A 26824-nucleotide genomic window follows, 5' to 3' on the forward strand; every position below is an offset into this window, starting at 1 on the left:
TGCTCAACTCTGCAGAGACATGATGAATAAAAAGATAAATGACATGCCAAACTACACACACACGCGCACACACACACTCAGTGTGTTCTCTGTTTTTTCTACACACAAAGCAAGGTTACTCTGTTTGCCATAAATTCTGGTCAAACTAAGTAAGCAACACTAATTGAGGCTTTTCCCCCGTGTAAAATGTACTGTCACAAAGTTAGTGAGGAAAACAACCAGTCACAAAGACAGTACTTACAGACTCCTCTCCTCTCCTCTCCTCTCCCAGGAGAGGAGAGGAGAGGAGAGGAGACGGGAGAGGAGAGGAGACGGGAGAGGAGAGGAGAGGAGAAATGGCTTCTAATAGTTAAATAGGAATGAACCACAGTAGTAAAATAAGTGTTTCTCTTCCCTCCCGAGAGTACTGTGATGGTTGTCAGAAATATCTGACTTTGAGCTCTAGGTCAGGTCATAGTTTATATATATAGCTTGGATTCTCCTCCTTCCACTACATTTCAGTACAGGTTGAGGACACATTAAAAATCAAGTCAATAAGCTCTCAGTGTGCTTTCAAGGCGGCAGGCTTACAGTGACATTGAATGGTAATGAAAATGTGAAAAAGGCAAAGTAGCATCTGTTAACTTACATCTTGGCAATTCTGGATCTATGACAGAGATTTTCTCACTGACCATAGTGCTCCCAGACACATTTAAAAACGGATGACTTTCTTCTACCCTTTTCCTCACTGAAATTAGCGTGTATATGCAGTTTTTTTTAAAACCCACTAAAAATAGGCAATAGACTCCTTTCCCATTGCGAGTATGCTGTGCCATTGCCTGGCCTTTCAGGGGTTTTTTTTCCCGATGTGTCATGTTCGACGTGACGGTCGCGGCTAGCCGGCACCGTAATACAGGGTTCATAAACAGTAAAACTTTTACGGTGTTTACTATTTTATTTATATCTGTTACATATTCAGTCTCTCGTTCACTCTCAAACAAGAGTTGGTTGATGTTTGAACGCTGGAAAGACCAAAGATGGTTTTGATGAGTTTCATTTTGTTTCTGTCGAGTTTGAATGAAGTGTGCTTTGCAGCGATCGGCGAGGTAAAATGACTGCTGTCTGACCGGAGTCTGGTGGCTTTGAGGACCGCATCATTTTTGGACGTTAATATATTATAATAATTGATTTGATTTGTTATATATTCACTTCAATGCACGTAGAGCATTGTGCCAGAAAAGAGGGCGTGTCCACCCGGGTGTCATGTCTCCATCACTGCCGATCGGAGCTGGAGAGGATAAATACACGTGACTACTGCCGAGTTATTTGTCCTCGGAATGAATGCCGATTGTAAACTTTCCCACTGAAGAAAAAAGCCTGATGTTAGTGAGTGTTTGTGGGTTTCTTTTGTCCAGTGAGAAAGGGGCTTTAGTTTGTTATGAAGAGAGGAGTAATAAATATTCTCTAAAAGAATAATGCTCTCAAATTGTTTGTCAAAGAGGAGGAGACACCTGAGGAAAGGAGAGGTGACTGAAGGAAAAGACATACTTAAAAGAAGTGACTTAAAAAAAACACATTATCTCATAAACAGGACTAGAGAGGGGATTCCCTGTGGTACAAGAGTTGGGCCGTAAAAAACTAAACAGTACGAGGAGGAGGAGGAGACAGGAGGTATAAATCAGACCCTAGTTTGTGTTTGTCTGCTCGGGAAGACAGACGGGCAGAGCCCAACGCTAAACAGCAACAGGCCTCGTTTGTGCATGGTAGAAAGAAAGGAATGATAGAGAGAGATGGAGACAGAGAGGGTTATTTAAGGCAGTCTGCAAAGACAGCGGTACTACTGTGGAAACAAGACCCGAGGGACGGTGGGAGCTTAGTTAAAGCGTGTTACAGAGAGAGGGAGAGACTGAGACAGAGAGAGAAATAACACTGTGGATGAGGAGAGACAAGAATGATAGTAAGGGAACAGGAGTGATATAGTATGAGAGACATAAGGAGAGAGGAAGTAGAGAGTGAGTAAGCAGGTTTATTATAGTAAATATAGTTGCAGTAGTCTTAATGCATTTTGCAAAATAAACAGTACATTAAATTACAATATATTATTTAGTTAATTCATAATTTATATTCAAATAGAAAATAAATTTGCAGCGGAACAATAAGATGCATTTAACAAGTAGTGACGTAGAACTTACCCATGCAGTGTGTTTTATTCATAAACAACTTTAAATCAGATCTGTCTGTGAAGGTGAAGCTAAAAAAAAATGTTTGTTGTTGGACCATAGGAATAACATGAACATGAATTTTAAAATGAGTGTAGTCCCCCTTTAAGAATCAGCTTCACTAACAAACTACAAGGAAGCATTCCAAGAAAAAGAAACATTTTTACTTTCTCTTGTTTTTTGTTTTTTTCTGCATGACAGTTTTGAAAATGGAAGCAAGGCCTTAGTCACTAATTAATAAAACAGGAAAAACTTACAAATGGAGAAGGGACTTGTATAAAGATGAGAGAAAGAAGCAGACAAGAGATGAAGGGAGGAGGAGTAAGGGAAGGAACAAAACAAGAGACAAAAACAAGGGGTGTGAAGAGGAGACAAATAGAAAGAGGCAAGATCATTCCCTCCTGGTGAATAAACGAGCCATATTCTATTACTCCACGTGTAACTCTGTGCACACTCTCGCCTTCTCTTGCACTTGTTTTTCAATCACCTTCTTCTTCCATCTGTCATTTTCTCCCCCTTGCTGAAAATACTTACTGGAAGCCTCTTTGGGAAACAGAGTGTCAAAAATTCAGAATCCATCATGCACAGAGGCACACATACAACATCGTAACTGAATCTGTATGGATGCAACATACTATAATTTTTGATGAAAACCACGAGCACCTTAGAGTGGGTGGCAGTGTTGTAGTACTCAAGATCGGGAGAGCACTTTTTGAAGGTCGGTCTCGGAATCGACCGCAGTTTTTATTCAGTGTTGTGTCAGAGACAAAGAGGACTCAGGGTTTCTTAATTTAAGACCAGTCAAGAGCACAGCTGCAGCCTGTGCATCGTCTGATTTATCTGTTAACATCATTACTGTGGTTGGATGTAAACCTAACAACCAATAACTTGACTCATTTCTAATTTGGTTGGTAAAAGACGTTTATATTGGTTTGCTCATAGAAAGCAAAGGAAAATTGTCAGAGATGAAAATTCGATACCTTTTGATTATTTTATCAATTATTTCTCATGGGACACTTATACTTACACACATATACAGTATATATGGCAATACATAAATCTTCATTTGTTTTCTGTGGGTGTTTTTTATGGGAATGTGGACCTTGGTCTTGGTCATGACTCGGTCCACTCTACAAGAATTATAGTTGGCCTCAAGCTGCTTCCTGGCAACACAAACCCAATATCATGGTGTATAAAAGACATAAAAAAACTAATGCACAATTATACATCAAATCAGATCAATGAAAGTGCAAAAAAAAGCACACTATCACTTCCTCATGAGCTATAGTTTAGCAGGTGAACAGACTCACTCCTCCTTGGACCTGTTCAGTCGGAGGTCAAGGTGATCTTTACTGCCCGCCCGAGGCAAGGAGCACACCCCCAGGTGATTAAAAGAGTTATCTCAGAGTTATCAGAGTTTCTGCTGTCCCTTCTAATAGATTACATCTGCATTCTCTATACATCTCAGATTATTGTCCACTACTAATCCCAGTGCAGAAGGGTCCCAGAGGATTTGTGAAAGTGATGGTTTTGTCTTTGTTTTGGACAACTGGAGGAAACTGGTGTCACATGAATCCAGCAAACATGTTATGCCAAGTTTTACTGTGAAAGCTGTTTCCTTGACCTGTGCTGCCATGTCTGCTTATTTTAGGACATAGTTGGCTTTTCTTTCCCCTGTGGAGCTTAGTTGAAAATGTACAGGCCGTAGCCTATTCACTTGCTGCTTTTTTTTTTTTCAAAAATCGTTTCATAACTGTCCTTGCTTTCATTGTGCTTGTTGTGTGTGACTGTTGGATAACATCCCCACCTGTGGTCCAGCTCCACAAACTGCACAAACTGCACAATCACAAGGACCAGACTCAGGCACACAGAGCAGCAACAAATGAGTGATATTCAGTCAAATACAGATTATTATTTTTGAATAACAATCTATTATGTAGAAAGCTGAACTATACCAAGTCCAGTGTTTCTCAACAGGTCACTTGATCACTTGAGCACTTTAAAAAAAAAACGTTAGCAAAAGTGTTGATGACCTCGTAACAGCTAGTTCAGTCGGACGCACTTGTTTCAAGGAATTGACCGTTTCTAGAAATTGATTATACAATAACATTTGGTGGAAAAGGCTCTGCGTTTTGAAGGGTCTACCATTAGAAGAGTGTGTTAGCATATCTTTAACCAGTTAGTTAATTAGTGAAGGATCAATTCCAAGACTGTTAAGGGACTCCAGTATGCAGAGATATTTAAATACACCATTTTAGAATAGGTGTGTTCTGCATGCAAAAAACTGCATGGTTTTTGCCCAAAACTGCATGTGATTATTATAAAGTGGGCATGTCTGTAAAGGGGAGACTCGTGGGTACCCATAGAACACATTTTCATGCACATATCTTGAGGTTAGAGGTCAAGGGACCCCTTTTAAAATCGCCATGCCAGTTTTTCCTAGCCAAAATTTGCTAGTTAGAGCCTACAGCCTCTGAAAAAAAAGTGACGTCGGCCAAGAGCACTGGCGCCCTCAAGGAGTGGAAGAGGTTAATAAACCAACTGTATTGTCAGGGAAAAAATTGTAATATTGGATGATTTTGCAAAACTCCAGAGTATGTCATATGTAAAGTATAGTATCTTTTTTTTCGGGACGCAAACTAAGATCTGCATGAAAGTCTGAAGTCTTTCACACCCACCACCCTAAAACTCCAAATCCTTTCTTTCACACACACTACCTCCAGCAGTCAAGTTTTTTCTGCTGTGAAAAAGGCCTATTCAGCTGGTAGCCAAGCAGTGGATAAAGTAGCTGATGCCAGCGTTACTTCAACCTAATGCAATGCTTCATTTCAGTTTTTTCATTACCTAAGAGATCTGCCTGACACCTGAAGGGTTAAAGGCCTTAATAAAGAAGCTCATTAAGGGCCATAAAAACAAACGGTAAAATCTTCCAAATAAGTGCGCATTACGTTTTCTATAAATTAATAATAGTGATAAAATAGAGGTTACGTCTGAAAGAATTTGTTTGTCCCCCGGCAACAATCTGGGTTTCTCATGTGGCCCCCCCAGGAGAACTAATTGCCCACCCCTGGTCATAATGGTGGTACTTGGAGAGTCAAATATTTTGGTGCGTGGTGTAAAAAGTTTGAGAACCACTGATCTAGGATGTTCCACAACATTGTTTAAATGTTAAGTGTCTCATTGTGCTTCTGCTCTTGTTTGTTCTGTCCCATCTCTTAACAGTCCATGGTCTTGCTGCTGCACAGCCAGCACCAGTACATCTTTGACTATGACTCAGGGGACCGTCTGTCAGCCGTCACCATGCCCAGCGTGGCTCGACACACCATGCAGACGATCAGATCCATAGGATACTACAGGAACATCTACAACCCCCCAGAGAGCAACGCCTCTGTTACTGTGGACTACTCTGAAGATGGACAGGTGTGTGTGTGTGTCTGTGTGTGTGTGTGTGTGTGTGTGTGTGTGTGTGTACTAAAACTGAAATTCATATTACATGATAGGATTTTTAGTTTTCCTTCTTTCTGTTATTTTCCTTTTTTACATACATAACAGCTTTCACACCACACACTTGAGTTAGAAGTGTCACCCATTATATTTTAAGTAGACAATGCAGTTCTACAGTAAATTGTTTTGTGACTGTAAGTCCCACCAGGTTGGCTTACTCATGATGAATCAGTATGATCAGCGACCCCTTCATCTGATCATCATTTTAATAATAAAAAAACTCACTTTGTCACATCCATCTGGGTATCTGGAGTGCCTACCAACCCACAAACTGGGAAATAAAGACGACCCAGTCAGTCTATTGTGGGCTGTCTAGATCAGAAAACATGTGATTCAACCAGCCAATCAGATCTGGCTCCCCTTCCTATGTCATATGCAGGCTCAGAATATATACCGCCTACTGCTGGAGATCTACCTTTGCAAAGGTGCACCATATTTTTCTCGCAAGCCAATCAGGGCTTTTTCAGGAGGGGGTCTTAAAGAGACAGACGTTAAAACGGAGCGTTTCAGATTCAGACAAACAGGATGAGAACAATAATGTGTTTTTTATACATTAAAGTGTGTAAACGTTGTTCGAGGAGAAACCCAAAGTAAAAACCTGAAAATGAGGATGATATGTCCCCTTTAAAACTGAAGTGCTTTCTCTCTCTCTCTCCAGCTCCTCAGAGTTGCCCATCTAGGCACTGGCCGCCGTATACTGTACAAATATCGCAGACAGGTATGCAATTTTCTGTTTTTACAGAGTTAACATAGTTAATAATAAAAAATAATCATTATTAAGACTTGTCTATATCTAAAGTCATGTTTATATATTGTAAAATGTATAGCAACATTTGAACCAATAGATTAATTAATTATTTCATTGTTCGTTAATCGTTATTTTCTGTCAACCCACATGTGAATAGTTATATTGTGAATTCATTTGAATAAGGTTTCTTTTTCCCCAAGAACCTGAGCAGGATAATCATATATATATATATATATATGATTATTATATATATATATATATATATATATAGGGAATAAATGGAAAGGAGATCTATTTTTGCATCGTGTACTTGAAAGTCATGACAGGTAGAGATCATCGATACAGCCCCGACCATGAAGAAACAGAGTCAGGTGGTCTGTTTTATTTCTCTCATCAGAACAAGCTGGCAGAGATCCTCTATGACTCAACACGGGTTAGTTTCACGTATGACGAGACCGCCGGCGTGCTCAAGACCGTCAACCTGCAGAGCGAAGGCTTCATCTGCTCCATCCGGTACCGGCAGATCGGCCCGCTGGTCGACCGGCAAATATTCCGCTTCAGCGAGGACGGGATGGTGAACGCGCGCTTTGACTACACCTATGACAACAGCTTCAGAGTCACCAGCATGCAGGCTGTGATCAACGAGACGCCGCTGCCGATCGATCTCTATCAGTTCGATGATATATCTGGGAAGGTGGAGCAGTTTGGGAAGTTTGGAGTCATCTATTACGATATCAATCAGGTAAGACAGGATTTACTGCATCCATTTAAATTGTCCTTAAATGATGGATAAGTAAGAAAAAGTACATCGTAAATCTTGACAAGGTGGATCAGACGTTGAGGTGATACTTTGATATTAGTCAGTGAAACATCCTCAATCTGACAATTTAAGTGTAGACTTTGGCATCACTCACAGCCCTCCAACCTTAATTGTCTGACTTTACTGTTTCACCCTCCCCCGTCCTTCCAAACTGAATTTTTTCACAGCTGCACCTGGCATCAAGGGGCCTCTCATTGGGGTATAGGAGATATGGCTATAGATCATATCACAACAGTTTCTACATTACTGATGATATGACAGAGTTATGTAATTGACAGCATTAAGTTTACTTGCAAATTACAAGTAAAATGTATCCCCTCAAGGACAGTGACCAATAAATATACATATCGTTTTTATTCAGATTGTTTACTCTGCATGGAACGTGAGTTTGGCCGGAGAATCGGAGCAGCGGTATTGCATTCGCTTTACCGCACTGTTGGGACAAAAAGAGAGCTGAGCCGGAAGGCAAAGCTCTCTATCTACCGGTCAATCTTCGTTCCTACTCTACTACTCAGTCATGAGGGCTGGGTGATGACCGAAAGAACTAGATCGCGGGTACAAATGGCCGAAATTGGTTTTCTCAGGAGGGTGGCTGGCGTCTCCCTTAGAGATAGGGTGAGAAGCTCAGTCATCCCTGAGGGACTCGGCATAAAGAGCCGCTGCTTCTTTGCGTTGAAAGGAGCCAACTGAGGTGGTTCCAGACATGACCAGCTGGGAGGAGGCCACGGGGAAGACCCAGGACTAGGTGGAGAGATTATATCTCCACACTAGCCTGGGAACGCCTCGGGATCCCCCATTCAGAGCTGGTTAATGTGGACCGGGAAAGGGAAGTTTGGGGTCCCCTGCTGGAGCTGTTGTTGCCCTCGCGACCCGACTCTGGATAAGCGGTTGAAGAAGATGAGTTTACTCTGCAAACATAATGTGTTTTGGAATGCGAACACTGACCCGCTCAAGAACACTTGAACCTACTTAACTTGTGAAGTACGTGTGTTACATAACAAAAGTACGGTAAACTAAGTCGACGTCTAATTTTGGTGTCGAACAGGACACAAACAGCGGTGTCCCGGGGTAAAAGTTATGTTTGTTTGACCCATCCATCGCCCCCAACCGTCACCCCATGTCACTCTTTAAATCCTCCTTTGCTACAGTCATGATTACTACTAAAGGTCGGTGTCGTGTTCTTTCATTCATATCGGCGATCAACCATGTGAATAATTGATAACGGCCTTCTGAAGCTACTAAAATGTGTAGCATGCCCCTTCTAAACTATATCTATGAGGCTGATAATCTCTGATAATGCCCATTCAATTTGTTGATAGCATTCAAAGCTGGTGTCTTAGGAGTGATTCTGAGATGCTTGATTAAAAAGGCCCTGAGCTATATGCTTGAATTCCTCAAATACAACCGGTGTGTTTGTGTCTACAAAGCAGGATGAAAACCTCCCTGAATGGCTCCTGTTTAGTGTTAATGCCCATTGTCTTGTCTGGTCAGTCATGTGTAGTCTCTCTAGCTGTTTGTAAACTGTTAGTCCTCTGAACTTGTCTTCCCCCTGTCTCAGATCATCTCCACAGCAGTGATGACTTACACCAAACACTTCGACCAGCACGGCCGCATCAAGGAGATCCAGTACGAGATCTTCAGGTCTCTGATGTACTGGATCACCATTCAGTACGACAACATGGGACGAGTCACCAAGCGGGAGATCAAGATCGGACCGTTCGCCAACACGACCAAATACGGTTACGAGTACGACGTCGATGGACAGCTGCAGACGGTCTCCCTCAATGAGAAAATGATGTGGAGGTAGGATCATGACATTAAACTGAAACAAGCACCATCATTTGATGATGTTGATATGTTAATAGTGTAATTGTCCGGCCTTCCAGGTATAATTATGACCTGAATGGGAACCTGCATTTGCTGAACCCTGGCAACAGCGGTCGGTTAACCCCTCTACGCTACGACCTGAGAGATCGTATCACTCGTCTGGGAGACGTTCAGTACAGGCTGGACGAAGACGGTTTCCTGAGACAGAGAGGAGCCGAGATATTTGAATACAACTCCAAAGGTGGGAATTATTATGTTGGTGGCCCAGCATAGCAGTGTAAAGGTCCAGTCACACCAGAAAGTGACACAGCAAAGTTCATCTGTGTGGAACCATTGTAATTCTTCTTCAGTCTGCGTTTGTTGTGTTGTGTGAAACAAGGACCGACACTCACTTCGATCTCTAGGCTGGACTTTATTGCCCGATCAACAAACATGGAAACCCATTAGTCAGTCATGTAGGCACAGCAATCTCTAGGCGTGGGCACAATCCTCTCATACTGGCACCGAGCTGACATCAGAGCCAGAATGTATATGCTAAGGAGAAGCCTGCCAACCAATAGGAATCCACAATACATATACAAAACCAAATATGACTGGTTATAATGCCAGCAAGTGGAATCACCAAGAAAACTCTGTTACACATTCATCCTTATGAATTAGGCCACGCTAGAAGCTTGGTGACGTAGTGACTACTAGCAGGGCTGGTTGGTGAACTACTAGCTGGGAACATGCTAGCGCTAGTCAGTTACAATCATGGTCCACAATGAATTAACTTTGCTGTTTAAAATGCTGGTGTGAAAGAGCCTTAACAATGCCACTGAAATGTATACTACCAATGGGGGCCACCAAAGTCTGCATCTTTAGATTATACACATAGTTTAGTAGCTTTCAACAGCAACATTTAACTTGTTGTTGTCTCCACATCCTTATTCTTCGTTTTTATCATCTGTAATACAGGTCTTCTAGTTCGTGTCTACAGTAAAGCGGCCAGCTGGACCATCCAGTACCGTTACGACGGTTTGGGTCGGCGTGTGGCATCTAGAAACAGTCTGGGCCAACACTTGCAGTTCTTCTACGCCGACCTGAACTACCCCACCAGGATCACCCACGTCTATAACCACTCCAGCTCCGAGATCACATCCTTTTACTACGATCTGCAGGTAGCTATACGCTGGAGAAGTCCTTCTAAACATGGCGATATCATTGCTAATATACTGTATTTTTGTCAAACTTGACAAGGAAAGTACATAAAATTTTGTGATTTCTTTTCCAAACTCAAATATTCTCCAGCATCTCCAGCTAGAGAGAGACTCAAACATTGAATGTGGAGGAGTCTAGCTTTCTCTGCACAGTGCTCCCACTCGCTGCTATTTATGAGTCACTTTTGATTTATGACAGTCTGTGTGGAGCAGGTTTCCCTCCAGTGACCATAGGGAAAACATGGTGAATGTACAGCATCTCAATTAGAGAGGAGGTGATGGTTCTCTCTGTAGCAGCACCACTTCATCACATAAAAACACTTTAACTGCTTCACAGGTTAGGGAACTTATTGGGATGAATATGGTCACCCACACCTACAATAATTCATAATAATAATAATGGCATCATTATTTATGGCGGATTATGGAGTTAGAATACAACAGCAATAACAAAACTCATCATTATTATTATTATAATTATTATATTCATAATGTGTTTAATTGTGATGTTTATTGTTGCACAGGGCCATGTGTTTGCTATGGAGATCAGCAGTGGAGAGGAGTTTTATATCGCATGTGACAACACTGGGACCCCACTGGCTGTCTTCAGCAACAATGGACTATTGCTTAAACAGGTAGGTGTGTGTGTGTGTGTGTGTGTGTGTGTGTGTGTGTGTGTGTGTGTGTGTGTGTGTGTGTGTGTTTTGTTTCCTTGCAAAGGAAGAAAGTGCTTGATTCTATTTCGTTTATCAAATTCTATTAATCAGATCATAATCTATGTGTGTGTGTGTTTAGGTGCAGTACACGGCGTATGGGGAGGTTTACTTTGATTCCAACCCAGACTTCGTGCTGGTGATCGGGTTCCACGGAGGCCTGTACGATCCTCTGACACGACTGCTGCATTTCGGAGACAGAGACTACGACATCCCTGCCGGAAGGTATTCACTCGTTTCCAGTCCAAACATGAGAGGTTTATTCTCTTACAACAGGATGCTCTTCCAGCTTTGTCGTGGTCTCATCTGTTTGTTTTTTTAACGAAGGTGGACCACTCCTGACATCAGCACATGGACACGTGTCGGTAAAGACCCCCAGCCCTTCAACCTCTACATGTTCCGAGGCAACAACCCCGTCAGCAAGATTCATCAAGTCAAAGAATATGTCACAGGTAACGAGAAAACATTTACAGTATAAAAGCATTAAAGAAGAAGCCAGTACGTTTGGGGGTCTAGATGGTCCATCAGGAGACACTGAAGTAGGACTTTTTTTTCTGGTTCCAAACCAAGTGCTGTAAGCCAGTGTTTCTCAAACTATGGTACGTGTGCCACTGGTGGTACGTGTGCTCCCTCTAGTGGTATGCTAAGGAATCTCTGAAATATTTTTTTTAAAAATGAATTTAAAAACATTTATCAAAATACTACTACAAATGAAAATACCTTTACCATGAGATCATTGAAATGGGATTTAAAATAAGTTTTGGCTTTGCTGTAATATTTTTATTTTGAAACAAAAAAACACATGCACGCACTACTACCCCGCCACGTAGCAGCTACGTAGTCGGGTAGTAGTGCGTGCAAAACATCCACGATTAGTTACAAGCTAAACTGTGATGACAAGATAGTAAGCTGAGGTAGCTAAAATGATGAAGGGTTCAAAAACACTGCAGTCGTGGCTCCAAACGGGAACTATTATTATGGTTTTATAGAAGAGTTTAAGTGCCAGTTCTACCCCTTTGTACAGCGTGGCTGTGGCTGACAAAAGTCAACAATAAGTAATATTATTATTACGAATAAATTTGCCTCCTGCGTGAACTGTGCTTTTCTGACTAGGGTAGGCCTGCGCTACTGTATTTTAACATCGGTCTTAATGGTGGTACTTGTAGAGCCAAATATTTTCTGAGGTGGTACGTGATGTAAAAAGTTTGAGAACCACTGCTATAAGCTGTTTCAATGGAACTGCATTGCTAGGCAACAGCTTGGGTCCATGTTTACTTCCTACAACAAGGAACCTACAAAAGAAGGAAAGGTCATAAGGTCACTGAACTCACATTAGTGCTAAGCCCGTAGTATTCTATATATATTTGATTGTAATAGAGCATCTTTGTTATCAATATCTAACCAACCATCAAACTGTTAATGATATTTAGTAATATTAATAATAATAATAATGTTTCCTATTGTTGTCAGGAGGTGGTGCTAATCGTCAAATTGTATAAACTTGTATAAATCTAGACCTTTATACAGGTACTTGCAAAATTAGGATGGTGCCACGATGACGTAATAACCCTTCCTTCTTTTATAGGTTCATCGTGCTGCAACAGGAAATAAACTTGGAACACATTTGGAATGTTTACATTTACAACTGTGAAGTGGTCTATGTAAGGGATAATGTACAGCAAGCTGTTCATTGTTGTAAAATAAACCCCGACTGGGCGATGCAGGACTGCGTGGGATTATTTCACAACAATGACCCACTAGCTGTACATTATCCTGCTTCTTACACCGCTACTTACTTAAGAAATCAATACTTTGACACAAAAAAATGGTCCTCAAGAGTCCGACATCACACCTGCTCCCATAGCAACGGTCTGTTATAAAGAAATAACAGACAGTAGAATGCTGTGATTGGCCAATCAGAATTGAGTATTCAACAAAGCTGTGTAATAAATAAGTATCGACGTCCTTCAAAGTTCTATTCTAGGTCCCCTTCTAATCACTACGGTTAATACTTTTACTTTACATAAATACAGTAAATGTACATTTGGCAACCAAAACTTGTTTCAGCAGAATACTTTTAAGAAATACAGGGTGATTCTTTCATTTATTTGTAGATTATTCATTGTCTAAAGGTTCGATAAATCATGAAGAAATTTTAACAATATTCTAATGTTTTGTTGCGTCACTTTATTACTGCACTGGATGCAGTTTGCCAACAGACAGTATAGTGGAACTATATTGTTTCATGTTGTATTTCATCAGCCTGAATAATGAAGTGGGGGTAGGAATTCTATCACACATGCTATACTGATGAAAACTAATTATTTGTAAGTCTGCCTGTTTCCTTCGAGAATAGTTTGGTAGTAATAAGTAATAATTGGCATTAATGCTTTTGCAACATTGCCCAACAGTATGGTGAAATAATGAAAATGTTCCATCTGCCAGATGGAAAGTAAACTTATCTTGGCAGACATGAAGTAATCCAGCATAAAAATTGGGTCAGATATAAATTATTTTGGATTGTAGTAATTGGAAGCTGCAACATTACTTTTTTTTAGTAATGAGCTGCATGAGATGTTTGTTAAAGTTATTATAAGAAGTATGTTCAGCTGGTGCCTCTATTGAGTGCAAATCATTAAAGCAACACGACTTGAAATCACTCGTCCACTTCTTTTATTTTTCTCTTTTCCTTCATCCACTGCTCTCTCTATCTCTGTAGATGTCAACATCTGGTTGGTCACATTTGGCTTCCATCTCCACAACGCCATCCCCGGATTCCCCATTCCCAAGTTTGACCTAACGCAGCCGTCGCTGGAGATGAAGAAGAGTCAGCTGTGGGATGACCTGCCTGTATGTATCCTAAGTACTCTTAGATAGAAAGGTTGAAAGAATCACAGATGCAGATGTGTGTTGTATTAACAGCAGACTGTACTCTGTCATCATATCTGATGGGCAAATCCACATTTAACCACAAACCTTCAAGCATTGATCAGTGATGTGACGGCAGGTGTTTTGTTGTTAGCTGTTGTGACATCACTGCTCATGGCTGTATTATTATGGTAAATGATAAATGGACTTGCATTTACACTGATCAGACACAATGACCTTTAGGAAAGAAAAGTTTTCATACATGCAAAATAAAAACACAATAAAAGAAGAAAACAAGATGAAATGGAGAAGCAAGTCATGGAGCGAAACACATTCATAAAATCGAGATGAAAACTACAAACTGAAAATTGAGAAGGAAATGAAGCAGTTGAAAAGAAGGGAGTGAAAAAGGGTGAGAATATCAAGATACAACCTGACTTCATAGAGAAAAGAAAATGAGGAAATGGAGGGGAAAGAGAGGAAACTGTAGGAAGAAATGGAGTGAGAATAACGAGGAGAGAGGACAATAAAGAGTCATCCATCGAAACCAATCCTTCTTGGCTCAAAGCTGCATTCTACTGCTCCTTCCTCTTTTCTTTACACTCACTCAGTTATGGTTGCTATTTATACAGGACAGGTTATCACACTTGCGCACAAAGAGTGAGAGACTGTGCTGAAATTCAGTGAAATAAAGACGCCAACATGAACACTGCTTAATGAAGACAGAGACTAAAATAGATGTGGCAGATTCAGAAAGGAACTGGGAGGAAAAAAACGACAGAAAATGAGGAGGGAAAGGAGAGAGACTTGGACCGACTGACAGTGTTCTTTGAAGTGCGAATGTACTGGACTTATTGGTGCAGTTTGGGAGCAGTAATGGCCTTTCTCACCGGGAAATTCAGAAGCTACAAGGGTGTTGATCGGCCAAGAGCACACATGTACATGTGCACACACACACACACACTTTTATGTATTGGCACCAAACAATTTGCAGTTGAGTTCCTCTTTTGCTTCTTTTGTTGTGTGTGTTTATATCTTGTTAGTTCTTTAGTGCAGTGCCGTTCTGCAACTGCTCCTTTCTAGTTTATTCTGGTTTATTTCGCAGAGTGCAAAATGCAATAATAATAATGACATACAGAAAACTGATAGATACAGCCAGACATCTCATTTTCTCTCTCAGTCCCTGGGAGGGAGAATCAAAATGTAATACACACATATGACATAACAATAACATACACGTACAGATATTATTGAAATAATACAGAGCAACAGCAGAAGTACAAGCTACGTTCTGAATATGATTCGAAAACAGTCTCTAAGGCCTTGGTTGCACTTTTCAATGTGACTTTTGTGATGTTAGATACGCCCAATCGGGAAACATTTAATTTCCCATAAAATTATTCACAGTAAAAGTCTGCTGTTATTTATGTTGCTTACTCTTCCTCCCTGCAGTATTAGTAGAAAGCTCCGTTAATAGAGCGCTACAGGAATGAGTCCTAAAACCCGGAAATGAGTTAGCATTTTAGCACTTCCTGTTCCCTCGTCTGTAAGTCAATGGGTTTCTTTGAATGGGTTTTTAGCTAGATGCCTGTCTATGGAGGTCTGTGGTTAACACAATAAGCTGAAGAGATTTTAACGTTTTGTTCTATGATATAAAATACGTCAGTAAATATCCCACTCGTGAATTTTGAAGCCTTTATGTGTCTTAAAAAGACGCTAACAAGTGCTTAAATGAGAATACTAAACTTCATCACGCCGTCTCGTCCTCCTTTACTTGTTGTGTATACTCACATTCATGCGACCGTGGTGTAGTTGCTTTTGCGAATGCATTCAGGCTATAAAAATTACAGAAGTGGTGTTCATCTGTGGAGATTATCTTGCTGAGCAAAACCTGCAAGTATCGTGAACATTTGTTTACCACAGAGCTGATTTTCTGCAATAATCCAAAACCCAGTGGAACAATCCCATTGGCTTTTTGTCGAGGGAACCGGGCGATGCTAACTTACTGGTTGGCCTACAAAAATACGTCATCTGTGTAAGCACTGTATTCGGTGACAAACGTATTTAATGTCCTGTCAATTCTTCACAATAAAAGTCCCCCATTAACTTCCGTCAGTAGCTTTTATTTTGAAGCAGCAAATTCAGGAAATGTTGGGTTTTCATCAACAGTGACCTAACACGACTCCAGCCCCGGGTTTCCTCCTCTTCCCTTTGCTCTCACTCGAGAGAGGAACTCCCGTGTGTGGGCGAGGGGGGAGATGATGCGACGCGTACGTCTGATAAATTGTCCGGATTGTTGGCTACATGCTATACACACACCTCACTGAGATATGAACTCAATGCGAGCCAGGCCAGCGAGCAAGATCCGATCTAGGAATGGTAAATAGACTTGTATTCATATAGCTCCTTTCTAGTCTTTCGACCACTCAAAACGCTTTACACTACATGTCCGCATTCAGCCGTTCACACACACACATTCATACACTGATGTCAGAGGCTGCTATACATGGAGCCAACCTGGCTGAACTATAAGTACTCATTCACACCCCGATGGCAGAGCCTTCAGGAGCAATTTGGGGTTCGGTATCTCGCTCGAGGACGCTTTGACGCCCCGAGCGTCCTGGCATGATCGTATGACAAAAGTCGTATTGAAAAGAACCACGGTCTAAAATTCATTAATTACAGTTAGTCGTAGTTATGAGTACAAATGAATATTTACACTTTACCATGACGACCATGTAATCACTGTTCTTTTTCAGTGTATCTACTCTTTGCCACTTCCTACTGTCTTGTTAGGGCAGTGGTTTTCCCCAGTAGGCTACCAGGCCACAGAACGTATTGTCTGTATTATCATGCAGTGTTTTTTTAATGCATTGTTTGTCTACTGTACTTATTATATGTTAATGATGTCTTAAAGAGAAAGCAGAACATAAAGTCAAACACTCTGGTCTTTCTCTCGTCCACAGACTATCTCAGGTGTCCAGCAGGAGGTGACTCGTCAGTCTCGGGCCTTCCTGTCCTTCGAGCGCATGCCGGAGATCCAGCTCAGCCGGCGGCATTCAGACCACGCCAGACCCTGGCTGTGGTTTGCCACCGTCAAGTCTCTGATCGGCAAGGGCGTCATGCTCGCCGTGATCCAAGGCCGCGTGGTGACCAACGCTCTCAACATCGCCAACGAGGACTGCATCAAAGTGGCCGCGGTCTTAAACAACGCCTTTTACCTTGAAGACCTGCATTACACGGTGGAGGGACGAGACACGCACTACTTCATCAAGACCAGCCTGCCCGAGAACGACCTCAGCGCGCTCCGGCTCACCTCAGGCAGGAAATCGCTGGAAAACGGCGTCAACGTCACGGTGTCCCAGTCCACGACGGTGTTGAACAGCAGGACGCGGCGCTTCGCCGACGTGGAGCTGCAGTACGGCGCCCTGGCGCTCCACGTGCGTTACGGGACGACGCTGGACGAGGAGAAAGCGCGAATCCTGGAGCACGCGAGGCAGAGGGCGCTGTCGGACGCCTGGGCCCGCGAACAGCAGCGGGTGAGAGACGGGGAGGAAGGAGTTCGGCTGTGGACGGAAGGAGAGAAAAGGCAGCTGCTAAGCAGCGGGAAGGTTTTGGGTTACGACGGCTACTACGTCTTGTCCATAGAGCAGTACCCCGAGCTAGCCGACAGCGCCAACAACATGCAGTTCCTACGGCAGAGTGAGATAGGGAGGAGGTAACACGGCATCAACAAAACGTCTAATTTCTACCCCCCGGGACTGTCAAAGACTAACAAAAAGATCAGTTTTAACACAAAAATGGATGTCACAGACTCAACTGTCTTGAGACTCAAAGTAGCCACTGAAGAGATACCCGCGTTTGCAAATTAGTTTTATTCCGAGGACGGTAAAGTAGGATTTGTAGTGATCTCTTCAACGCGAATGACCTGAAACGTGAAACTACAGTTTAAAAACAGTCTTCATGAGCCTGCAACGAAGTTCAGTCTTTTGACCAATGCCTTTTTCTCTCTCTTTCTTTTTCTATCTATCTTTTCTTTCTTTGGCCCTGTCGTCTGCCTTTAAACAGCCTGCACGCATGCCCCTCCCTCTCTCTCTGGTAGGCGGGGCTAACCTGAGTGCTATAATCGTGCGCTACTAGCTGTGAAACAGTGGGATGTAGAGACTTGTTCAAATAGCCGACTGAGCATTTTCCGCAGCCATCACGACTAGATGAGCCTCCAAGCATTTAGACAGTTGTAAACTGTCAGAGCAGTCAATATAACACAAATGTCTGTGGATCCCTCGCAGATGTTGCAGGTATCATATCTGTGTGGATCCAGGTGTGACCCGTCCGCTCTGGGTTATAGACCTCTGTGAGCCATGTCTATAGAATCTATTGTTTCCATGGCTGAAGGAACTGGAACTGAACTATTGTGGACTCTCTCTAAGAGAGACGGGCACAAAAAAAAAGGACTACAATTTGTACGAAGGAGGAAAAAAAAGACTTATTTTCTGTTTGGATTTTTTGTTTTTTGTTTTTATATATAAACTTGCATTTGCTTCAGACAAAAAGGGGATATAAAAAATGAACAAAAAAAAGTTTACATACTATTACCTATACCACTATTACTATTACACCACCACCACCACCACTACCACCACCACCGGAATGGACCATGATCTGAACTAAACGAAACTTTGATTTGTGTTTTTTGTTTCCTTCTTATCTATTATCTGTTTGGTCAGTTCTAAAAACCACTCCTTCTCATCCCCTGTGCTTTTACAAGGTCTATAAATTTGTACAGTTTCAGACTACAATCGACGGTGGTCTGTGAGGAAACGGGAGGCGACCACATTGCCACGGCTGTTGCTGATACTTTGTGGACCGAGTGGGCTCACCGGTCCTGTAAAACACTGGTCCCCTGTCAGCCCGGGAGTCCTTCACTTCTGCAAAATGTGACTCAGCCTCATAATGCATAGACCTTGTGATTTTATTGGTCGAAAGGTAGTAGTATTGCTTGCAATAGAAACATGTTGTCATGGCTTTGGGGGGGCAGGGTTGCTGTGAGTAGTAACTAATCGTTGCTTCTCTCCTCTTTTTTGCTTGTTTCTCCTTAAAGGGACAGTGCATCGCCATCAGTGACTTTAATGAGTAACAGTAATAGATCAAAAATCGATGTGGATGTTTTTCTCATTGATTGTGGGTCTCTGTACTCTTATAGAGGAGTTTTCTTTGTGTGTATGTGTGTTTACAAGGTTGGGAAGGCATCTTTAATCATTTTAAAGGAAAGAACAGGAACTTTACACAGAGTGTTAACATCATATGCTACCAATCCTTTTTTTCCAGAGACGAGTTGACAATGTTTTATGGGTTGATCTTTTTTTATTTTGAAGGTTGAGAAATTCCACTTATCCGTACATCAATATTAGTCTCAGAGAAAGTAATTTATGTACAGTGTTTCTACGGTAAAGAATAAAAATCCTTGAAACTATGGTTGTTGTTTTTTTTACTGTGTTGTACATCTGTGTTTCTTTTGCAATCCGCTCTGAAAAGCTGCTAGCAATGATGAATGTGGCATCATAGTTCCATACAGCTTTGTCCTCGTGGCAAATCAACATTCTCAAAGCTCCTCAAAGTTCTCAGTTTTCGCCGCCCATCACCCGAGTAGTTACAAAAGTTTTGATGTGCACGGACAGGAAAAAACCTGCTGCACAAAACCCCGTGAAGGACCGTGCCTGATGGTGTGACATCACGTTGGCCGTGCGGACACTCGCGACCCTCGTGGATGCGGCAAGCATAAATCATGCTTTAATCCCCTTGGTGCTGTTCCTTCGGGTTTGTGTGAACGCCGCTCTCTGTAGTCCACCTCGAAGGGAAGGTCTCGGATCGCCTTAAAGTGAACTCTGGAGCAGTGTGAACACCATTTGAACCAGTCACAGGAAGCGTACCATTTATGTGTCATTACATTGGTTAAAAATAAAACGCTTGCTTTTCCTGTTTTGGTGACCGGTGAACTAGTAGCCTGTTTGTGTGTTTGCTACCACTGAATTTGATTAATTTACTGTTTATCAGGCCACAAATGAGACAATAACTAGTTAGCACACCCCGCAGCCCGGTCCCTGCACCTCACTCCCCACCACTAAAGCCTCGGCCACACTGGGAACGTCAGGAGCGCTTGGCGGCTGTGTTACCTGTTGTTTTTTATTTCAGCATCCATGTTAACAGGTTAGAGCAGCCACACTCACACGCGGCTCAGCTGCATCTCAGCTGCATCTCAGCTGAGGTTCGAGGTCTCGCCTAATTTTGATGCAAGCTGCGCGGCTCACAGCAACAACAGACAGTGAAAGTGATCTATTGACTGTATATTGACATCATATCAGCAACATTAAGAAGAACTGAAGATCATGCAGGGACCAACTTGCTACCCTCAGGATCATCATTGAGCAATCCATAGAATGGCACACACCTGTTTGTGTCAATTTCATTGACTTTGAAAAAGCATTCGACAGCGTAGACCGTGAGCTGCTATGGAACCTCATGGCACACTATGGAATCCCAGTTTACCCAAAATACATCAACATTATCAAGAACACATACTGTACAAGGACATGCAGTGCCAAGTGCTCCACCAGGGATGCGCACAAGACAAGTGCTCACTGGAGTGAGACAGGGCTGCTTGCTTTCCCATTTCCTCTTCCTCTTATGCATCGACTGGATCATAAAACAAACAACCAACAATAAAAAGACTGGCATCCAGTGGAGTCTGACAGAACATCTTGAAGACCTCGACTTTGAGGATGACAACAAATGCAAAACAAGTCCCATCTGCTAGAAAAGACTGCAGCTAAGCTTGAACTCAAAATAAATGGACCAAAAACCAAAATCATGCAGATCAACAACAAAAGCATGAAATGTGATTATTTCTTGTGCAATGTAATTATTCATTAATGTGTAATTTCACTTTGGCAATAATGTAACCTGAACATTCATGCCAATAAAGCTTATTTGAATTTGAATCCTATAACAGTCGGGGACCAGCCACTGGAAGAGGTCAACAAATTCACATATCGAGGGAGTGTTACAGCTGGATGGTGGAACAGAGGAGGACATAAAATCAAGAATCGTAAAAGCAAGAACAGCATTCAACATACTGAACCAAATCTGGAAATCCAAAAACATTTCACTAAAGACCAAGCTCAAAATCTTCAACTCCAACGTTAAAACAGCTGTATGGATCAGAAACCTGGAAGACCACCACTAATATCATCAACAAGCTGCAGACATTCACTAAACGCTGTCTAAGACGCATCCTTGGGATCTACTGGCCAAACACCATCAGCAACATCAACCTGTGGGAACGCACCAAACAAGAGACAGTAGAAGTACAGCTCAAAGGGAGAAAGTGGAGCTGGATTGGACACACTCTAAGAAGCAAAATGGCAATAACCGAGCAGGCGTTGACATGGAACCCACAAGGCAAACGGGGGAGAGGAAGACCCAGAAGATGGCCCAAGACAGACAAGGGTGGAAACTATTCATCAATGGCCTAAGATCCGCAAGGAATACAAAGGCTAAATGAATTTTTTTTTTAAATGAATGTGTCTATGATGAACCAGGCACAGTTGAATGCCTAAACTTATATTTCAGACACACACAGGAAAGCTGCTCTGAAGCCACAGTCACCTACATTTGCATGTTGAATGTTTCTGACTGGACTTTTATAATAATATCTGGTTGAAGCAGAAGTAATTTAAGAAGTTGAGCTCTCATGCGGCCCAAATGGTGAGAAGGTAAAGACTTATTTAACTCTGCTTTCTTTCTTTTCTGTCTCGGAACTGTCTCCTCCTCTCGTTCTTGCTTGAACTTTGTTTCAACACACTTCTTCAGGATGAGAGCGCGGGGTAAGACTCCTCTGCTCTCAGCAGTAGCCTTATCTCAGCTACATCACACTGACTAGTCATTTAGGTTATGTCAACAAGGATTTTCTTTCACTCAGGCTCTGATTCACATTAGATCATTTATGCGGAACTTCGCTCCCTCTCTCGCTTCTCCTTCATGGCTTCTCCGACTGCATTGAGGACGGCAGTAGCCTGAGGAGGGGTGGAGAGCAGGGGGTTGCTGGTTTGAATCCATGAAAGAGTAAAACAAAAAGTACAGACCACCAAGTACAAAAGCCAATATGGTTCAGACTATCAACAGCAAAACATACCAACCACGCTGACTGACCTGTAACGAATCCTGGTTGAGGAATGGAACGCCATCCCACAGCAACGTGTGACTAGGTTGGTGACCAGCATGAGGAGGAGGTGCCAGGCTGTTGTGGCTGAGTATGGATCTTCCACCGCTACTGAGGCTCCTGACGGTGTATTAAATTAATTAAGTGTAAAATTGCCAATATGTCTTGTTTGTTCCTTGTTACTGATAGAGAGTTCAATCATCCAATCCACCAAACAACTCAAAACAAGAGTCAATACCAACAGGAGAATACACTGTTTACCATTGACGGAGCATTTTGGCAAATTTTACTTGGGCGCTACCCATATAGTCAGCTGTGCTGCTCATCCCACAAATGCATGATCCTTACAAGTTGGACATCAATGTGAAGGTAAATAAACAGGCTTTCCAACCATGTAAAATACAATGCCAACTAGCATTGTAACAACAGAGAAATAATCCACCAAACACGAAAGAATTTTTTCTGAGTTTATATATGTAAAAGCATTTATGTTCTCTCGCATGAAGCCATCAAGCTGTTGGACCTCATTCTCCTTTGCCTTTGTCTTGCCATTAATATTTCCTTTTATTTATTGTATACTGTATAACTTACTTTTTTTAATGGAGCTTCCCAGACAAAAAACATTTCACAGGATTGTACTTATATAACCGGTGTGACAATAAACATCTTGAATCTCGAATCTCTACTTTTATTTATTACTATCTCTTAATTTCTCCTGCTTTTTATGTCTTTGTGAAGCACTTTGTACCGTGTTTTTGAAAAGTGCTATAAAAGTAAAGCTATTATTATTATTATTATTATTATATAAAATGTAAATGGATGGCACTTATAGTCCTTTTCTAGCTGGGCCATTATTGCTATCATTATTTGCCTCACCAGCTGAATAAATGAGATCTGGTGTTGTCCACAGGACTTCTCAAACCAGAATGATCTAAAAAGTCTGAAGCAAGCCCTCAGTTATACGTAATTAGCTAAATGCATTATTTGGAAAAGAAAATTAAACTCTACATCATCAGCCTTGATGTGGCAGCAAGAGAATCTGACCTATTTTCGGTCTTTAAGAAATTACAAGAACACACGGAAATAATAAAGGTGGCTGAAAGCTTTTTGTGCTCCACTGCTGTTTGTTTTTTGGATTAGTTCCTTTGCTTGTGCTTTTTCATGCACGTCTGCTGTGGGTTTCTACATGCTGAGTATGTTATGTAATTGTGAGCAAGGCTGTGACTTGGTGTACTCATTTATTTAGCTGATGAAGACTCCCTCTCACGCATTCTTTTCCTCCTCCATCGTCCATCTTTTCCTCAGTCTGCCCCTGCTTCTCCCCCCCGAGAGTGCTTTGTCACTTCTGCTCTGTTCTTCCCTCAGTAGTGGCTTGGCTAATATAGCATGTGATTTGATTGTACCCGCTCCCCGTGTTTGTGTACTATCTGCCTCTCGCTCTTTGTTTAGTGGCCAAAACCAAAATGCAGCCCAGTCCAGCGATGCAGAAAGTGCTTTATGTGTCTCATCCGACTGTGGTTTTCAACAGGAGGTTGGAATCTCAAGCTGGTGGCGGATTAGTTCATTAGTAATATTTTACTGCCTCGTTGCACAAAATGAACATATTATATCAGTGGGGGTTCCCAGATTTCTGGCTTTCCACATACTCCACACCCCAAGGTATTTCAATACATGCCCAAACTCTAAACCACCCCCACTGTGAACTTTTGTTCAGCGATCTGTGCAAGCATTAAGGAACAGACAGCCACCAAACCAGGTGTTGGGCCAAGTTGTTCGTTTCCTGGAAACAATGAGTCCCTGGAATGTTCATGCCAGGGAACAAATATCAAAACAATTAACAATTTGTGTTCTTTTCCTATCCCTTGACATTCAAATAGTTAAAAACAACCTTTATAAAAAGAGCCAAAAAACACCCGATCCTTTCTATTTTCCTGCTGTTGAGCAGAGATTACATTGTTGGTGATGTTATCGCTAACCACCAGCTTCCACTATCCTCTTACAACTAATTCAGGTTTGTAAAACTATGTATTTATATTATTCTGAATGAAAAGTTTGGAAAACAAAGTTTGTCATAACACCTTTGCCATAATGTCTAAAATGCCTAGTCCTAAAGTCAAACAGGCCATTGCAAGGCTGCTCACATTTACATTTATATTTGTTGCACTCATACATATATGATGGAGACATAAAGAAAAAATTACGTCATCGCAGCTTTCACGTGTTGCGCGAAGGCTTCGCAAGTTGTCGCGGTGCTCTGTTGTGCACCTCTGAATTTTTGTAAAGTAAATTAATTATCTGATTAGTTAAAGTAAATTGTAAATTTTAGTAAAATATGATGCACAGTAGCCAGTATAGCCACATGTCCATAAGTACCTACTGAAGCCTACATATTTTTTGGAAAATATTTTTAAAAAAAGTAAATCTGGGCGCCTGGTTAGCTCAGTCGGTAGGGCGGGCGCCCATGTAACAGGCCTCAGTCCTGACCGCGGTGGCCCGGGTTTGAGTCCGGCCTGTGGCCCTTTCCGCATCCACTGTCTCTCTCCCCCCCCTTTCCAAGACTCTATCCACTGTCAATAAAAATGGTAAAATGCCCCCAAAAAATAACTTATAAAAAAAGTAAATCTATCTTTTTAAAATCAAGTTGAAGACAAGTAAACACACCAGCTGAGCACACACACAGACCATGGGAAGAGTTGTCACGGTCTGTATTTGGGTGCAGAGTAATGATTCCAATATATTGGTGAACACTTGCTACAGAAATGAGCAGCAAATCAATCCGACAGTGAAATGGGCTGCTGGATGCATTTACTGAGACAGTTCCTTCCTCTATGCATGATAGTCAATAGGAAAAACAATGACATATCTGTGACCAGAGGCCCAGAATGTTCACATGAATATCTTTATTCTAGCAGAATGTCAAACAGCAGCTTGCCGATGGAATATTTGAACAAATGCAATTGAAAAAACACAAACCTGGCATTTGTGTTTTATTAAAAAGTACAGCATGGAGAATAACAGGTGAGTGAGGGAATGGCCTAGATCAAAAGGTCAAGATCCAGATGTTTAACTCTTTATGGAAACTTGCTCAATTCACATTGTGATGGTGCTGTGAATGAGATAAAGAAAACTTATTTTCTGATTGCTTCATGGCAGTTACGTTCTAAAGCACAAATATATAACCATCAAACACTCAAAAGAGTATTTACTGTGGAGACAGACGCTCATTTCATTCATCACATCCAACGTGTATTAGTATATGCAGCAGTAAATATTTTTTTCTAATGAGTTTTTAGAGTAAATAAGTGGACATACTGAACTGCAGGCTGCAGAGTGTGTTTACTGCTGTGACCACCAGCAGCCCTCGTCTCTGGTCATGTTACTTTTCTATACATCTGTGGACTAATTTGCCTTATCTTCACAGGTCTTTGGACCACGGTGGAAACGCAGGCAACACTGGGCTGAAGGAACCTTTTAGTTCCTTGAAAAGTAAAGTTCCAGGGACTAAAAGACCCTTTTTGGGCCCAATGGCATCAGGTGATGGACCCAGAAGTTGTAATTACATGGTTCAGCCAATATGAGGATTTGCTTCAAAGCTCAGCACTCCTCCTGGGGGGCTGGGAGCCAATATATTGCCTGATATATCAGACCAACAGTAGTTATGGTCTCATTTATTTGAACGTGGCCAGTCCGTCGGCACAGCGGAGGTCGGGTAGATGTTGAGCCAGGCCCAACTTTTGCTTCAACTCAACACGACATCATCCAGCAAGGCGCTGGGTTGGTCAATCACATGCATGCAAGCCAACATTGCTATTTCTGCTGTTTACCTCATGATTATTGTTTTACCAAAGATAAAATAACTGTGATAATTGTAAAATCCTGTCTGTGACTAATGTAAATCGTTATTCTGTTAAACTGATCAACCTTTAAAAGGAACAGTGTGTAACATTTTGGGGGGGGGGGGGGGATCAGAACAGACATGGAATATAATATTCATAACTATCTTTTCATTACCTGAAACTAAGAATCGTTGGCTTTTTGTTAGCTCAGAATGAGCCCTTCGTATCTACATAGGGAGCAGCATCTCTTCAAAAACTCACTTTGTCAGTACTTGTGTACATCCATCTGGGTATCCGGAGTTCCTACCAACCCACAAACTGTGAAATAAGACGACCCAGTCAGTTTTTTGTGGGCTGCCTGGATCAGAAATCATGTGATTCATCAAGTCATTCAGATTTGGCTCCCCTTCCTACTGTATGTCACATGTATGCTCATTAGAATATACCGCCCACAGCTGGAGAACTACCTTAGTAAAGGTGCACAATATTTTTCTCTCTAGCCGATCAGAGCAGACTGGGATTTCAGGAGGGTGTCTTAAAGAGACAGGCGTGTTTCAGACAGACGATGAATACAGGTATATTCAGACAGACAGGAGGAGAAAACATTTTTTTTTTTTAACATTAAAGCATGTAAACATGTTCTGGTATGTATATAAAATGAGTATATGTCCCCTTTAAATGGTCATGGAAAAGGCCAAATGGTCGGAACATGATTGCACTACCCACATCAAAAACTGCTAATTTATTCTTTAGCCCATGTCTTAACTTCTAAGTTTCATAAAAGTATGTTCAGCAGTCTAAAAGCTAACAAACCAATGAAGAAGGACCTAGTGTCCTATAACACTGTCTAGCATGATGCCTTTTCAAGAATAATAAACACAGTGGACACTAGC

At 41.7% G+C, this 26824-nt stretch overlaps 1 protein-coding gene across 7 annotated transcripts in view; it reads left to right on the forward strand.

The window, feature by feature from the left end:
* Nucleotides 1-19348, forward strand: part of tenm3 (teneurin transmembrane protein 3) — a 385078-nt gene extending 365730 nt beyond the window's left edge. For all 7 annotated transcript variants that reach the window (XM_074628332.1, XM_074628353.1, XM_074628362.1 and 4 more), the window contains 11 exons: nt 5421-5618; nt 6361-6420; nt 6848-7192; nt 8829-9073; nt 9157-9338; nt 10055-10257; nt 10821-10931; nt 11092-11234; nt 11337-11461; nt 13729-13859; nt 16844-19348. In XM_074628332.1, the coding sequence (XP_074484433.1) occupies nt 5421-5618; nt 6361-6420; nt 6848-7192; nt 8829-9073; nt 9157-9338; nt 10055-10257; nt 10821-10931; nt 11092-11234; nt 11337-11461; nt 13729-13859; nt 16844-17599 (2499 nt within the window). In that variant the 3' untranslated portion in view covers nt 17600-19348. The remainder of the gene's footprint in view (nt 1-5420; nt 5619-6360; nt 6421-6847; nt 7193-8828; nt 9074-9156; nt 9339-10054; nt 10258-10820; nt 10932-11091; nt 11235-11336; nt 11462-13728; nt 13860-16843) is intronic.
* The last annotated feature ends 7476 nt before the right edge of the window (nt 19349-26824 follow it).

This window comes from Sebastes fasciatus, chromosome 3 (genome assembly GCF_043250625.1).
Source record: "Sebastes fasciatus isolate fSebFas1 chromosome 3, fSebFas1.pri, whole genome shotgun sequence".
Taxonomy (NCBI): domain Eukaryota; kingdom Metazoa; phylum Chordata; class Actinopteri; order Perciformes; family Sebastidae; genus Sebastes; species Sebastes fasciatus.